Source organism: Mirounga leonina, unplaced genomic scaffold (genome assembly GCF_011800145.1).
Source record: "Mirounga leonina isolate KUSES-001 unplaced genomic scaffold, KU_Mleo_1.0 Mir_114, whole genome shotgun sequence".
Lineage (NCBI taxonomy): Eukaryota > Metazoa > Chordata > Mammalia > Carnivora > Phocidae > Mirounga > Mirounga leonina.
The window spans coordinates 46661196-46677988 of NW_023270265.1; the positions used below are offsets into that span (position 1 = coordinate 46661196).

The 16793-nt window shown below is 54.3% G+C and overlaps 1 protein-coding gene across 2 annotated transcripts in view; it reads left to right on the forward strand.

Moving 5' to 3' along the window:
- Positions 1 to 16793, forward strand: part of LHPP (phospholysine phosphohistidine inorganic pyrophosphate phosphatase) — a 122028-nt gene that overhangs the window by 73818 nt on the left and 31417 nt on the right. Inside the window, exon 7 of one of the 2 annotated variants that reach the window (XM_034985711.1) lies at positions 7775 to 9896. The exons of the other annotated variant lie outside the window; for it this stretch is intronic. Within the exon in view, the coding sequence (XP_034841602.1) occupies positions 7775 to 7787 (13 nt within the window). The 3' untranslated portion in view covers positions 7788 to 9896. Of the gene's footprint in view, positions 1 to 7774; positions 9897 to 16793 lie in introns of those variants that run through there. 2 annotated transcript variants of the gene reach the window in all.

The window sequence follows — 16793 nt, forward strand, 5'->3', positions numbered from 1 at the left end:
CCACAGGCGCTGCGCCCGGCTGCCTGCTCTGAGGTCTTGCAAGTTGTAGGAGGGACCCTGCGAGCAGGTCCAGTGTCCTGAGGCCCCAGGACCCTTCCCATCCCCTCCACCAGCTGCAGGCACTTCCTGTTCTCTCCCCCTGCTCTGCTGGGCTGTCCTCTGGAGCCTTTCCTTGCCGTCCCCCTTGTCACCCCATTTTCCAGGCTCCTAGGTGGGGGTTCCTGGCACTCCATCGCCCTGTCAGAAGAGGGGGCTCTGCCCTCCTGCCCTCTGTGCCCATCTGGCCCCTTGGCTCCTCACTCCCCACCCTGGAAAGTAGGTTAATAATATTCATCAGCCCTCTCCAGAGATAAGGAGAGAAAACCATCTCTTCCTGGAGGGGCCGAGCATCATAATTAACGGGCTGATGAGTGTCCTGATCTCCTTGAGGGAAGAAAGGGGCCCGGAGGTGGGGTGGGGGGGGCATGCTCCAGCGGCCAATCTGGGCACAGCTCTTAATCCTGTAGACACTGCTTTGCAGGCTGGGGCCCTGCCATCCCCGCCTCCCCGACAAGGCCTAGACCGACCGGACGCGTGGCCCCCATCCTTGGGAAAATGCCAGAGATTATGCAGCCCACCCTTCTCTTCCCCTCCCTCCAAACCCCCAGATGCCCCTGAGCCTGCGAAGGACCAGCCCCCGCATCTAAACAGCCGGACCCTGAAGAATTAGGAGGACCCCCTTGCTGATTTATATGCTATACACTTGGGGTTTAATTGGAGCATAATTGTAATCCATATGCCTGTTAAGGTAATTACACTTATAAACCTAATATAATCCATAGATCAATGGGTTCCGAGCTAATTAAGGCAACTGTAATTAACATTTACAAAAAACCTTGCAATTACTGGGATATCCTTTAAGCTGGCCTTCCGAGCTGATAATGAGGCTGGCTCGGCGCTCTGTGGCCTCCTAAAGCTCTTGGCTTCTGCCTCTCAGGCCTCCGGACTCGCACCCTACCTCACAGGGGTGGGGTCACCCGCCGTTACTGCCGTGGGACTCTGCGGTAGGCGCCCGGCTGATGACAGCAGTCCCCGGGGAGGCAGGCCCTCTGACTTGGCTGTCCCCAGGGCCCAGCTCGGGCTCCGGCTCCTAGACGCATCCTGGCAGAGCAGCTCTTGGAGAAAGAGAATGAGAAATTCACGTGTGGAACTATAAAAACCAAACCCGGGGAAACATGGAGTTTCCTACCTTGGCCTCCGAAGTGTCCGGTGGGGGGGGTGGGCGGGGGGGTCCTACCTTCGGGCTTTCCTCCCACCCCACCCCCTGCACCTGCAGCCAGGCTACCCCTGTGCCCTTCTCACTGCCCTGGGGGTCGAAGTGGGGTGGGACTGCCCTACTCTTTCCCCGTGGGTGGGGAGTTGGGCCTGGTGGGTGTGAGGGGGCTGCATGTGAGGATCAGGGGAGCCCAGCCAGTGCCCAGAGGCCGTGTCCAGGGCTGATGCTGAGGGGAGCCGGCCAGGAAATCTAGATACCCTTCGTTGCCGGTGGCTTTTGCATGGTCTCTAAACTGGTGTGTCCAGGAAAAGGAACCCTGACTAATACAGAATGTTCCAGACCTCACCCCTCTCCTCCACCCCTTCCCAACCTCAGGAAAAGTCCAACAGCTGCATGCTAGGGCCAGGATTGCTCCTGTTCCTGTATGTTGCCTGGTTCCTGGTAATATCAGCTTTGTGAGCTGCACTGAGGCCTGCCAGCCTCCCCCACCCCCCAGTCCGGAGCGGGAGATAAGCGGCAGCCTCAGCAGGCAGTGTCGGGGGCGGGGGGGGGGGGATTACCGCAGGCTAATCTGTCTGGAATCTGCCCTTTTCCTGCCCAGGGAGAGGGACAGGGACCTCCTTTTGTCCTTGCAGCACTGTTCTCCGGGAACCAGGTGCTCCTTTAGACAGCACCCTCTGGTTCCTTCAGGAGGGATTCCGGCGCAGATAGAAGGAGCCCTCAAGCCGGTGTTAGGAGGGAGTGTGGCAGGGCTGTTGGTAGCCTGAGCTGCCTGGACTTAGCTCCTGCCTCTGCCACTTGAGCTGGTATGACTTTGGCAGGTAGAAGTTCTTTAACCACTTTAAGACCGGTTTATGTAATGGGGCTACGATGACTAAAATAATGTGCATAAAGTCCTTGACATAGTGCCTGGTACACGGTAGGCGCTCAGCTAATGCTCCTGCTGTTGTCATCACTGTCACTGATAGGGGCTCTGGAGGACACGGGCAGATGGGCGCAGGGCCCGAGGGAGGCAGCGGTGTGGGGGGGAGGGGCCAGGTGAGACAGGCCCAGCTGGGGGCAGGGCCGGGGCGGGGGGCGCCGGGGTCTCCGCTATCCCCACCACGCTGGTTGTAGGTCTGGTGTATGTGGTGGTCCCAGTGCTGGCTCTTCTCCCTTCTTTATTTCCACACACCTTCCTGTCTCTGAACCCCGGAGACTTGGCAACTCTGGCCGAAATTTCCAGACGGGACCAGGTTCTCCAGCCCACAAATACAGGGTATATCTCCATGGGAACCAGGTGGTTGGTCAGGGGTGGCACACACGTTAGGGGAGAAAGCGACAAATCATAATAACAGCTGTAATGTACTGAATACCTCCTGTGTGCGAGACTCTGGGCTAAGCATTGCACAGACTCACTCACTGACCCCCGGCGACAGCTCGATGTGGCTGGCCTTCCAGTCGCCTTCCATGGATGATGAAATGGGCTCAGAGAGGTTGAGTCATCGGTTTGAATTCGTCCAGCAAGGGAGTGGCTGGGCCAGGATTTGAACCCCACCATTCTCACCACCACTGTGCTCTGTCCCTCCCAAGGGGAGTCCCCTACCCTCTCGCGCTGTCCTGGGCCAGCCAGTGGGGCTGAGCAAGGGGATGGTCATGCAGACGCTTCTCCTGCGTGGAAGAGAACAGGAAAGATCTGGTTGGGCTGGGCTGCAGCCCCCACCCTGTTCCTGCTCCCGCTCCGTCCAGCAAGGTGAACATTCCCCTGGCTGGACCAGAGGGAGGAGCCTACAGAACACTGGGGGAAGGTGCCCTCTCCAGGAGGAATGAGAACTGCATCGTGGAGACCTTGCCCAGGGCCTGCTGGGTGGTGGTGGTGGGGCGTCTGCTAGGCACCCCTCCTTCCGGAGGGCCCTGCAAGGATGGGGGCATCTGCGGACAGGTCACCTGACCCTCCCACAGCCTGGGTTTTGAGGTGCAGGGCTCTGGGGAGCATGGATGGACCCCCTTTCTCTGCACGGGGCAGCTGGGGGGCTGGCCTCATTGCTCCCCCTCATTTGGGACCACAGTTCTGCCCTGCCTGTCATCCAGGGCCTGAATACTGTCGTTTCACATATTTTATCCCATCTTCTGGTTGCCTCAGGGCAAGAGAATCACTCTTTTGTGACGTTAGCCTCTTTATTTTATCAAAACTTCCATATAATAATTTATGATTTTTCTTGTTGATGATAAAACTCTGGGCATTCCTGAGCCCCTCTTCTGGGTGCACATGGAATTGCTGGGTCCAAAGATGGGCAGACTTCTAAGGTTTTTGGTGCTTCTGCAGAGTCCTCCTTCCCCATGTCTGTGGCACCCCCATCCGCATGGACCACATGCTCTGCGCCTCCACATTCTCACCGAGGGGTAATACCAGTGAACAGCATCATCAGCTTCTCAAAAACGTCTCTGTTGATGGAAAAAAAACGGTAGCGTCTCTGATTACTAATGAGACTAAAGGTTTTTTCTCATCTTCTTTGGTCACTGATTCTTGTTCCTTCTCTACATTGCGTATTTCTATCCTTTTCCATTTTTATTGTATGTTTTCAAAACCAAGGCTTTTCTTTTAACGAGAAATCTGTATTTCATCAAAGATGGAATGCAGAGTCTGTGGCTCATTTATTCCCTAGAGAAGATGCTTGTGTTTTGTTCCCTAATCTAATAAGATACCAGAAGATGTTGGCAAATTACTTTGCAGCAGGCGGGGCTGGTAGCCGGCGTGCGGAAGGATCGTGGTCTCATCGTGCCCTGCTCACAGCTCTCTTGACAGGCCCCTCTCTGCACTAGGCCCAGGAGCAGCTGGACCCCCAGACCAGGGCTTCTTCCTTTTCCCCGTCCCCAGTGTCCAGGCCAAGGGGGGGCCTGGCATGCACTCCAGACCCGGTTTTCAGCTGCTGAAGGAAGGAAGGAGGCCCAGCAGCGTGGCTGGCGGATCGGGGCCTGGTGCTCAGCAGATGCCAGTTGAACGAGCAGCGGTGCTCACGGGGCCCGCGTGAGCCCCGCCCCAGAAGCCCACTGGTGTGCCTTCAGACGCATGCATCCCAGCCCCCTTTGTGTTGGGAAAGTGAGTCAACGTGTAGCTTCTTGTGTTTGCTTTGTGCTCTAACTCCTGTGTCCCCAGGAATCGGAGAAGCAAGGACATATAACTAAGTGGTTTCTTAGAGTAAGTCACTGTCCATTTGGAAAATCTATTTCCTAGAGGAGGACTAGGGGTGGCTAGTCTTGGGGTGGGGCTTGAACCTCATGTGACTTCGCTGTTGCCCAGCCAGTGGGCTCACCCCCTGCCCCCCGCATGGCCATCGATGGGGCCAGGTGTCCTTCCTGTTGTGCCGTGATGCTAGGCCAGGCTGGCCCCAGGGGGAGAGGGCCCAGAGTAGACTCTGGGGGGACCGAGGGGCGGGGGTCCCACTTAGTGGTCTTGGGCATATTGCCAGAACACGTGGGACCACAGGCCGCCTAGGGAGTTCAGGGCGTGTGCAGGTGTGGGGGAGGAAAACCCAGAGGCAAGCAGGGGGTACAGCCTCGGCCCCCTCCTTTCCCTGATCCTAAGGATGGTCGAGTGGAGCCTGTGACAGTCCAGGAAGCACAAAGCTGGGAAGCAGTCGCATAGTCCCGCGTTCTCTGCTGCTGCTGGGCCACTTGCACCAGGGGATGGGCCCAGCGGCTCCTTGGCCGTGCACTTGGTGGCCTTTGCAGGGGGAGGAAGTCATGATGACACTTCTGGAATCTGAGCCCCGTGTCGGGGAGCAGCTGGCAGGGCTTCCACGTCCTCCCTAGTGGATGTCCTGTCAAGGCTGGTGGACCTCCTTGTCCCGAAGGAGCTACCATCGACCCACACTCCCAGCACACTCACACGTAGCTACGCGCTGTCCGCGCAGGTATGTGCATTGCTTGGCACAGCCCCTGATTGTAATCCCACTTTCCAGGTGAGATACAGAGAGATGGGAGGGATAAGTCACATGCGCAGGACCCACGGTGGGAGGCGGACGGGGCTCAGCCCCTTGGCAGGGTGGCCCTGGAAGCCAGGCCCTGAGCTGCTCTGTTTGTCTCCCTCTTGGTTGTGGGGAGTCCTAGCCTCTCCCGGGGCTGGATATGCTTGACTTGTGTTTGTTCAGTTCAGACACAGAACCTCCTGGAAAGGCTTGCAGGGAAAGATCAGGCAGAAGGCCTGAGCCGCTGTCCTGGCCAGCCCTTCGGGGGCCCTTGCCGCACCATCACGCTCCCCACTGCCCACCAGACGTGTAACAGAACGGTTCAAGACCCACTCTTATTTTGGTACAGCTTTTTGTCCCCATTTCAATGTTTTGTTTTTCCTTTATAGTCCCAAGTGTTGAGCCTAGCAGAACACAGCTGTCTCACCAAACAAAAATAGATCCCATCCGAGGAGGGCTCTGCGGCCACAGACATTCTCATGCTCTCAGCAAAACCAAGTTCCCTTGCCAAGCGCTCTTTGAGAGGATGTTTGGAAAAAATGTCAAGGCATTCATTTTTCTCTCGACCTTTTCGGTTGCAATTGCGGGGCCTTAACACTGGAAGTAAAAGGAGTTATAAATAAAGGCGCAGCCAATGGCCAGGCCTGGCCGTGCTCTCCCAACTGGCCGTCTGTGGTTTCTCCACAGCTGTTAATGAGCACAAGGGTCCCCATGTGGCCCTGCCTCTGTAACAGGAAGTTAACGGATGTTTCCAGATAGCAGAGGGCCAGAGAGCGAGGGTTCCACAGCCCGCAACCGAAGAGAGAGAATGCTGTTGGAGGACTTATGGGGGCGTGGCTTCCTGCAAGATGGTGCCATCTGAAGATGTTTCCACTCTTGGAAGGTTTGCTGAGTCTGTCCAGGATTTTGGAAGTGCTGATTCTTTATTGCCCTTCGGCTCTCTGACAGCACTGTCTGCTGGAGGAATCTGGGTGGGTCTGAGGGCACCTGCCCCTGATGCAGACCAGCTGCCTCTTAGCTGTATTCACTTTCCTGCACTTGCCTGGCTGTGGGTCCTAGACTTCCAGCCAGGGGGCCATCTGGTTTCCCCAGGGCCCAGAACCTTCCAGGGAGGCCCCAACCCTCATTGTGTGCTGAAATGGAGGCCACCCACCAGGGCCACAGAGGGGGTGTGGTGGTGGGGCCGAGGATGTATCTGCCGTGGAAGATGCCCATGTGGGCCCTAGCCTGCCCGGGCTGCAGGCCATCTTGCCGTGGAGCTGTCTCACACAGGACAACGAGCATCTCTTTTGTCTTCATCCAAGGGGGCTTCTTCGGGCGAGTCTGGGGGAGGCCGTGGTAAGGGGCGGGGGGTTGATTCTCGGAAGTGCTGCATTTTACTGCACTTTTGGTCCTTTGGTGGTGCTGTCTACTGTGGAGCCTGAGAGCTTCTGCATGGGGTGCACACCCCTGACTCTGTAGCCCCCAGAGCAGATTCCATGGGGTCCATCTTCAGTAGCATCTGCAGAGTGACTCCCTGCAGCGGTGTTACCCCCTGATGCACTGCCGACACTGGAAGCTTCAGACGCCCAGGGAAGAGGCGTAGTTCCACTTCCAGGTCCTGGGTCTGGGTTGTATAGCGTGCAGCGCCATCACAGTCCTGCCTTGACCAGAGCTTTTGTAGTGTTGAGGAGTGAGCTCAGGTCCGGAGGAGACAAGCGGCCCGCGGTAGCTTCAGATAGGCTAGTTTGCCTCTTTTGGAGGGGAGAGGACTGGTTTTGGTTTCAAATTTTGATTTTTAATTCTATAAACATGGTATGTTCATACGGAAAATTTGGAAATTATAAACAATTCTTAAGTAGCTAAAAGAAATCCTTTTGTGATCTACCAGTAACATCAATTATCATTTTGGAATGTTTTCTCCCAGCGCCCTTCCCCCCTTTAGTATTTTTCAAACACAGTTGAGATTCTGTTTCATGTACAGTTTTACAGAATGTACTTGTCAGCTTTGAAATAGGCTCATCTGCGTTTTCGATATGGGCTACAGGGAAAAGACCAGATTGCCGACGCTTAGCTGTGGGAGAAGGAAATCTAAAAATACCCTTTCGTTGGCCTGGCACAAGGAACCCCATAGCTCCACGTTTTCCTCCCAGGAGAATAAAGGCAGAATTAGCCAAGACGAAGAGTGGACCTTCTGGTGGGTGTTTGGTGTTTACACTCACAGGGCACATGTCGTGCTGTCCCCGTCAGGCCCAGAGATGAGGAAGGGACAGTCACAGGAAGGAGCACTGGAGCATGGCCTGGCCTGGCTGTGGAGGAGGCTGGAGCCCACCGCCTTCCTCAGGAACCTCGGTAGCTCTCCAACTTCTTCTGCAAAGCAAACACTTCGCAGGGAGCTAGAGAGGTCTTCCGTCAGACGCCCGCTACTTTCCGATTCCTCCAGCTAAGTATCACTAAAAACCCTGGACGTTGGGTATAAAACAAACCTAAGAAGACTCTGGAAGGTGGAGAGAAGAAGGCACACAGGCTAGTGACCTTGAGACCCGAGAAATGACACAGCAGTGAACTCCCCGGTTGTCTTTTTGTGTCCTAGATCCCAGACTTGAAGTTGAAGAGGCCGGACGCTGGAAGCATCAGTGGACGCAGATGGAAAAGCCCCACAAAGCCTACTCTCTCTAGCCTACAGACCAGAAAACAGGCAGCCTAGCAAGACCGCAAACTCGTAGACAATAACCCTTATGCCAGCCAGATACCACAGCAAAGCTGTGGTCCGTCTCCATCCATGCCAGCCAGGGCTGAATGTGGAGCCAGAACTTCCACCCTCATGAGGCTGTCATGAGCCCCCACCACTGGGGAGGGGCAGTATCAGAGAAGGCCAAGTAGGGCGCCAGGAGCCAGGAGGTAAGGAGAGCCCCTCCGCTGGGCTAGCGGTGGAGACCACACAGAGATCCCCCCCATCCAGTGGTAAGAAGGCCCTCTCGCCCCCTCCTCCTTCCCGTACGGAAAGCAGTTATGAAGCATTTCTGTTCCTCCCAACCAGGGTGGAACTCCCACCCTCGACCAGCAGTAAGAAGAGCCCCTCCCCCACCTCAGGGTCAGCAGAGGACAAGTGGGGAACCTGGACTGCTATCCTCCCTGGTAGTAATGTGGCAGCTCTAACCCCCTTCGCCTGCCAGAGGTGTGTCCAAAAACCAACTAAAAGGGAAGGTTTAAATAAGATCTAGAGTCTCGTATCATAATATCCCAAATGTCCAGGTTTCAATACAAAATCATTATCGTGCCAAGAACCAAGAAAATCTCAACTTGAATGAGAAAAGACAACCAATAGACTCCGGCACTGAGATGACACAGATGTTAGGACAGAGATTTTAAAGCCGCTATTACAAGAATGCTTGAAACAAATGATAAAGTCTCAGCAAAGACATAGATGATCCAAAGAAGAACCAAATGACAGCTGTAGAACTGAAAAATACAATAGCCGAAATAAAAAACTCAGAAGTGAGGGGACAGAGGAAACAATCTGTGAACATGAAGATAGAGACAGAGGTTATGCAGAGGAGAAAAAAACGGGCTCAAGAAAATGAACAGACGTTTCACCAAAGATGATATACACAGATAGCAAGTAAGCACATAAAAAGATGTCCAGCATCGTTAGTCATTAGGGAGATGCAGATTAAAACCACACACAATGAGGTATCACTACACGCTTATCAGAAGGGCTAAAATAAAAAGATAGTCACAAGAACACAGGCTGATCAGGATGCTGAGAATCTGGACGGCTCTGGCCTTGCTGGTGGGAACGTGAAATGGTATGGCCACTCGGAAAACAGCTCGGCGGTTTCTTAAAAAATCTAAACATGCAACTGTCATAGGGCATTGCTCACAGAAAAATGAAAACTCATAATTCACACGGAAGCCTGTACGTAAATGTTCATAGCAGTTTTTCTCCAAGCCCGAAACTGGAAGCGATTCAGATGTTCTTCAGTGGGTGAAGAGTTTCACTGTATATCCATTCCGTGGGATATTGTTTGGCAAAGAAGAGAAACAAACTGCTGATGCACTGGATAAAATCTCCAGTGAAAAATGCCTGTCCCCAAAGGTTATGTACTATCTGACCCCGAGTATATAACATTTTCAAAATGATAAAATCAGTTTTAAAATGATAAAATTACGGTGATGGAAACCAGACTCTTGGTTGGCAGGGATTAGGGAGCGGGTGTCGGGAGAGGGGAGGGGACGTGGCTACAAAGAGCATGAGGGATCCTAGTACTAGGGATTGAAACCTTCCATGTTTTGGATATAAGGATGTCAGTATTTTGGTTCTGATGCTCTCCTATAGCTTTGCAAGATACTACCATTGAGGGAAACTGGGTAAATCTGGGCTTACTAGATTTCTCACAGCTGCGTGTGAATCTACAATTACTGTAAAATAAACAGTTTACTGGAAAAGCAGTGGAACAAGGAGGGGGATCCCTTTGTATGTAGCAACCAGAAAAATGCCTGTGATGTCATCGGAAGTGCCAGGGGCTGATGACAAACTGTTTAAGAGTGATGCTAATTCTGGAGTAAGCATGCTTGTGGGGAAAGACTCTGGAAGACAACCTACCCAGACGCTCAGGTGGCTGAGTTGGGGGACTGGATCCACCTGTCGTCTGTCTGTCTGTCTGTCTGGTTCCTCGGTGGGAGACAGATGAGGAGGGGGCAGTTGTGGTGTGATGCGGGGGAGGGTGGGCAGTGGCCTGTGCTGTGGAATTATGGGTAATGTTTTTTCTCTGTCTCTAAGTTCTAAACATGTGTCCTGGTTATATTATTATTATTATTATTATTTTATTTTATTTTTTTACGATGGAAGAAGTTACATATTAAAAAAGGAAACCACATGAGCAAAGTTAAGGTCTTCTGCTAGCCATTCCCAGAGAGCTCGTAGGGTGCGCTGAGCCACCAGATGGTCATCTGACAACAGCTCTAGTTCTGGGGAGCAGAGGGGGACAGAGCTCCGCCTAGTTTGCTGCTGGGGCTTTGCCCTGCACTTCTCGGACACGAGCGCGTCCCTGGCCCAGATGGCTGGTGGTGGGCCTCATCTGCGCCAGACACACCTGTCCCGGCCTGTCTTCCCAGCCAGCAAGAAGCCAGGAGGCGGGAGCGAAGCGGGGCTGTCACAGGATCCTGTGTGTTTCCATTCAACAGTGATGTCCTCACCCCCACTTGTCCCGTGTTAGGCTCTGTGATACTGTGATTTGTAATAAGAAATAGAGATTCGGTCTTCATCTTCGTTTCTGGCACAGAGCTCCTAAAACCTTTGGAATCCCCTCAGTGGTGAGAGCATAAAGGTGTCTCATTCATAACAAGCCCCTTTCAACCACCTCTGAGTTTTTGTTAATGAGATGACTTTTGGAAACTTCTTAAGGATGGGACTGGTTGCCATGTTGGTACTTGGTGCCTCACCCACCAGCCCCCTGGGGGAGAGGAGAAGGAGACTGACTACCATGGCCAAGGCCAAGGATTTCAGCAGTCATGCCTATGTAATGAAAACTCCCTAGAAACCCGGAAGGATGGGCTTCCAGGAGCTTCCGAGTTGGTGCAGCCGTGGAGGTACCAGGAGAGGGACGTGCTTGGAGAGGGCGGGACAGCTCTTCACCCCTTGCCCTGGACCTTGCCCCGTAGCCTTTATAACAAACACTCTTTAGAATAAACCGGGAAGCATAAGGAAATGTTTCTCTGAGTTCTGTGAGCTGCTCCAGCAAATGAACTGAAGCCGAGGAGAGGGGCGCGGGAAGCTGAGTTGTAGCTGGTAGATCAGAAGCACAGTGACAGTCTGGGCTGTGATTGGCGTCGGGTGGGGGGGCACGATCCCTTGACCTGTGGGATCTGAGGCTGTCACCAGGTAGACAGTGGCAGGGTTGGGTTGGATGGGGAGCCACCTGCTGGTGTGGGAGAACCGCCCGGCGGTGTGGGCAGCTCCATGCATCCTGCAGAGGTCACACTGGGCCCACCTGAGATTCTCAGAGGTCTTTGCTGGGCGAACCCCCCTTCCCATAGCAGCTTCAGCCAGCTGAGAGCACGTTTGAGAAGGTCCTTTTTCCTCCCTTGGAAATCTTTTTTGGTTGAGATGGACGGTTTTGTCTGCTCGCTGGTTCTTTAGCCACTTGCAGAAGCCAGGAGTGGCTTCCTGCGCGTCCTTTCCTGGAAATTGTCAAAAACACAGGTGCCTGCCGGCTCGCTGTCCAGGCCACCATCCCCAAGATCTCGCTGGCCTTTCTCTACGAAAGTGTGTTTATACATAGGGTGACGGTTTAGTTTGTGGGGAGCAGGACCTGGCGAGCTGTGTTTCCAGATTTTGCACCTATTTTTAAGAAGGGCACTATTTTTAAACTGATAGTCTCCAGCCCAGAGTCTGTGTGGAAGCCTGTGTCCTTCGGAGCGGTCACTGGGAGAGGGCCCTGTGCCCAGAAGCCTGATGAGGAAGTGAGGCCGCCTCCTGGGTGGCCACCGTCACCCAGGAATTGCAAGGTGGTTTTCTGGGATCAGTTCTTGGCCCATCCGGTTCTGTCAGGTGGGGGTAGGAGCACGGCTCCCGTCGTCCCGGCATGCAGCGGGAGACCTGGGCGGCATTTGGCCTTGCTGGAGGTCACCGGGAGGCAGCTGAAGACACTGGCGCCCAGAGCCTGGAACGTGGCCACCTGCTCGCTGCTCCAGCCGCGCATCGTGTTCCCGCTGGCCTGAGCCGGGTTGGAAGATCACGGCTGCCCTTCCCTGCTTGTGTGTGAAGGAGAAAATTGGCCTTGATGCCTTCAGAAAGGCAACAAAACAAAGGCACCGAAGTGGACAGTGAGCGCCCCTGCCGTCCTCGGGGGACGTCCAGGGAGGTGGGCTCTGTGCGGGTAGCCTGGCCCCTGGGGGGCCTGCAGAGCTGGGCTCGGCCTCTGTGCTGTGTTTGTTGTGGGGGTTGTCAATGCCAACACTCAGGCATCTCGGCAAGCGAGGCCCCGGGACAGGTGCTCAAGCCCAGTGATTCCCCAGGCCGGCCGGGCCAGCAAGTGGGACCTTCTCCAGTTACTCCCTGGGGTGGGGGGCGTTCCTGGAGACTGGACGCCGCGTCATCATACCCCCTCCCTGTGCTCAGGCACCCTCATGGTACCAGGAGGCTGCTTGGCATCGCTGGGTCCCCAGGGAGACCCATTCTCAGAAGGGGTTGTCCTGGCCCCCCAGGGGCATGCTGCTTACTGCGCCCCCAGGGGCACGAAGCTGGGAGGCCATGGGTGCTGGCCACCGCCGCTGGGTTTCTGCCCACTTTCCTCTGGGTTTCCCAACGTTGACACGAAGCCTTTTGGCTCAGGGGACGCGTGTAAGGGCAATTGCGGTCCGCGGAGCGAGCTGGGGCCAGCTTGCACATCTCTTCCCCACTCTCTTCAGCGGTACCGAGTCGGCAGCCTGAGGTCAGCCTTGGCGAGGTGTTTGACACGGCCGTCGGCGGATGCTCACACACCGGGGTTTGCTCCCGCCCCCTCAGGAAGCTGCGTTACTGGCACACCTCTAGCTTTGGGGGTCTTTTGTGCAGAGCGAGTGGAATCCCAACGGAAATTCGGCCAGGTCTCCGTGAGGCTGTTAGGCTGAGAGGTGGGTGGGCAGCCGAGGCCAGGGGTCTGAGGGCGAACAGCCGTGCCTGGAGGCTGTTCATCCCGGCCACCCAAATGGTTTCCACTGGATTTCCCCAGGTGGCCCCACTTTGCCCAGAAGCGGCACCCTACCTCCCCAGGTCAGGCGTCCCCGTTTCTGTGGGTGCTGGCACTCTAGGCCACACACCCTTAACCCGGCCTGCAGAGCTCCCTGTCTAGTGAGGGGGGTCCCACAATGAGGAGTGCAGGGGAGGGGAAGGGGGAATTCCTTGGGACTCCAGAACCTCAGAGCTGGGGCTTCCGCCCTGGTCTCAGAGTCCCCGAGGGTGTGGACCTGGCAGCCCCCTCCTCTGGACCCTCCAGCCCTTTGTCCCGACCTCTGCTGGGGCTGACTGCTTTTGGCACGGTCCCCACAGTGGACTGCAAGCTTCCTGTGGGCCAGGTCCTGCCTTGCTCAATGCTGCGCCGTTTCTGCCACGTCTCTAGGCTGCGGATGCAGGCATGTGGGTCCATTCGGAACAGCGTAGCGGAACATTCCTACGTACAGGGTGGCGCACCTGAGATGCATTTCTCCTGGGTGTGAGCCTGGCAGTGGGAGTCCTGTGTCTGACATTGTTCTTCATCATAGGCCCATGGGGGCTGGGGGGACACACCAGTCTCATTTAAACTTTACACCGTCGTCCTGCTGGTAGTGACCTTTCCCCCTGGGAAGCTGAGGCACAGGAAAATGAAGTGACAGCAAGTACCTGGGGACACTGCTTCGCACCCCGGTGGTCTGTAACGAGCTTGTGCTGGTAACCGCCAGGCCAGCACCGTCCCTCATCACCCGGCTGTGGGCGTAGGGGAGTCACCTCTGCTTTATGAGAAGCTGGCCCATAGTGGGCCAGCACAGGGCCAGCCGGTGAGGGGGCTCCAGGCCTATGTTTTGGGGTTCTGAGTGCCCCTCCACACACGCAGCCTGGGTGAGGCTCCTTGCAGCCCCGGTCAGCACCCCTGCGACTAGGAGTGTGTCTGTCCTGCCTTCTGTCCCCCACCCGCAGGGAGCTGCTCTCGGCTTCGTCTGGACGTGGGTCTGTGGGGCTGGGCAGCTGGGAGGCTTCGGCTCCTGCAAAGCTTGGGACTTCTTTTCTCTTGATAGCTTTGGGTCAGGCATTTGGGGATGTGCAGATGTAGGTACAAGGCCAGTGTGTCACCAGCTACGCAGCACGGTGGCCCCAGTGGGATGGCCATCAAGCTGATTCTCTGCAGCTGTCCTGGGTCGGGCCAGCACTGAGCGCTGAGCTTGGTCATGCTCCGTCTGAAGGCAGAGCTGAAAGAGCCAGGGTTTCCAAAGCCAACAGGATGTGGAGGGCACGACAGCCTGAAAAGTTTGTCACATGTGACTCGTTTGCTAAGAAGTATTTGCCAGGTGGCTCGATGCGCCTGGCAGCCCAGCTGGGGGTTTGCTGTCTTTAGGGAGCGCAGGGTCCAGAAGGGAGGCAGGTACCATCACATCAGATGTGATGAATGCCGTGAAGGGAAAGACCCAGGGCGCACAATGTTTTTGGGTAATGACTGTCAACAGTAAGTTTTCTCTTTCTTTTAAATATTTATAACGTACAGTAAAATGCATGCTTCTGAAATATACAGCTTGATGAACTTGTACACATGTGTGCAGCTGTGAGCCACCACCCGGATCCATCTGTGTAATGCTCCAGGCCCCAGAAGGTTCTCACGCCCCTTCTTGGTCAGCAGTCCTCTCCCCTCCCCAGGTAACTACTGTTCTGATTTCCCGCCAGTAGATTAGCTTTCCCACTTTGAGGTGTTCCTCACAGCAAGTGAGCTTCCTCACTTCACTCCTTCTTATGGCGGAGTAATGTTCCATCATATGTCGAGACCACATCTGACATACCTGTTCATCAGCTGATGGACACTTGGGTTGTTTCCAGTTTTCGGCGCTTGTGTAGAATGCTGCTGTGAACATTTGTGTACACATCTTTGGTGGACATGTATTTTTAATTGTCTTGGATATATGACTAGCTGTGGAATTTCTGGGTCATAGGGTGACTTCATGTTAAACTTTTTAAGGAATGAGCAGCCGTTTTTGAAGATTGGATAAAAATATGTAAGGAAATGGGGCATCTGGGTGGCTCAGTTGGTTAAGTATCCAACTCTTGATCTCAGTTCAGGTCTTGATCTCAAGGTTGTGAGTTCGAGCCCCGCATTGGGCTCCATGCTGTGTGTGGAGCCTACTTAAAAAAAAATATGTAGGTGCACTTGGGTGGCTTAGTCAGTTGAGTGTCCGACTCTTGGTTTCGGCTCAGGTCATGATCTCGAGGTTGTGGCTCGAGCCCCGCATCGGGCTCCATGCTCAGTGTGGAGTCTGCTTCAGATGCTTTCTCCCTCTCCCTCCTCCTCTGCCCCTCCCCCCAAGCATGCTCTCTCTTTTTCTCTCAAGTAATAAATAAATAAAATCTTAAAATTATATGTAAGGAAAAGACTAAATTTATTCACTTCCATTCAAGAAACTTGCCAAATAACATGCCAAGATCTGAACCTTGTCACTGGTGACAGAGGCCAGCTCATCAGTGAGACCGAAGAACTCTTCAGTGGAAGTGTTTTTATGGTGTTTTTACACTGAGACATTCACTCCTTTAACCTGCGCTCACGGGCCGGCCACTTGGTGCCAGCACCCGTCGCGCTGGGCGTGTGAGAGGCGTGAGTCCTGCCTCGAGGGCCGCACGATCGATGACGGGTGATAGGGATGCTAAGTAGGCAGGTCGTATTGTGGGTGAAGAGACGAGGGAGGCTCCTGACAATGAACGGGGTGTAGGTGCTGCACTAACACACGGGGTCACGTGGGACTCGAACAAAGCCTTGGAGGAGAAGGTGGGGGCCGTGCAGATTGCTGGGGAAGGAACGGCCCGGAGCAGGGTGGCTGGGGCAGAGAGAAGGAACAGAAGCATCAGCCGGTGGGAGAGGGGTCACGGCCTTGCAGGCCTTCCGAAGGCTTTCGATTTCATTCTGCAGAGATGGCCCATGTCAGGGTTTGGCACAAGGGAAAGGTATGGTCTGACTTCAGGTTTTAAAGGGGTCCCTCTGCTGCTTTGTTGGGTAAGATGGGGGGGGGTGAGGATAGAAGCAGGGAGACCAGGTAGGCGGCTTCTGCAGTCACATCATGGCGAGGTGGTGGTCACTGGCACAAAGCAGCATAAGGATGTAAAGAAACGCTGTTCTAATAACGCAGAAGTGCTTCCACTGCCAAGCGATGTCACCTCATTGTCGCCTTCCTGGAGACAATCCTCTCTCTTACAGTTTGACGTCTGTCCTCCTGGACTCTTTTATGTGCATACTTTTTTCCTTTAATGGGATCATACCCTGATAAAGCTCAGTAGTCCTGCTTCCCCCACCAGAATACCCCCGTGTCTGTGTCGACACACAGGGAGCCCCTTCTCCGTCTTGCAGCTCACGCATGTAGGACGCACTCACACTGTTGTCTGTTTAACGATTCCCAGACTGGTAGACGGTGCTGTTTCGAGCTTTCCCCTATTTTAGACAGTGTTGCAGTGAAAATTCCCATGCTAACATATGTGTGTGTGTTTTTAAAAATAAACTTTTTATTTTGGTATAATTTCATAGCTCCAGAAAAGTTACCAAGATGGCAGTGAGTTCCCGTCTGCTCTTCACCCTTTTCTTCCCTGGTTAACACCTTAGGTTTCTGTGGTCCCTTATCACAACTAATGAACGGCCATGGTGCATATATTGGTTTATTTTGTATAAAGTCTAAACTTCATGGGCATTTTACCACAAACATGTTTTTGTGTATTCATTTGATTGTTTATTTTTTAATTTTTTTCAAAGATTTATTTATTTATTTTAGAGAGAGAGAGTGAGTGCGCGCATGCACGCATGAATGTGGAGGGGCAGAGGCAGAGGGAGAGAGAATCTCAAGCAGACTCCATGCTGAGCGTGGAGCCTGATGCGACGCTTAGTCTCGTGACCGTGAGATCGCGACCT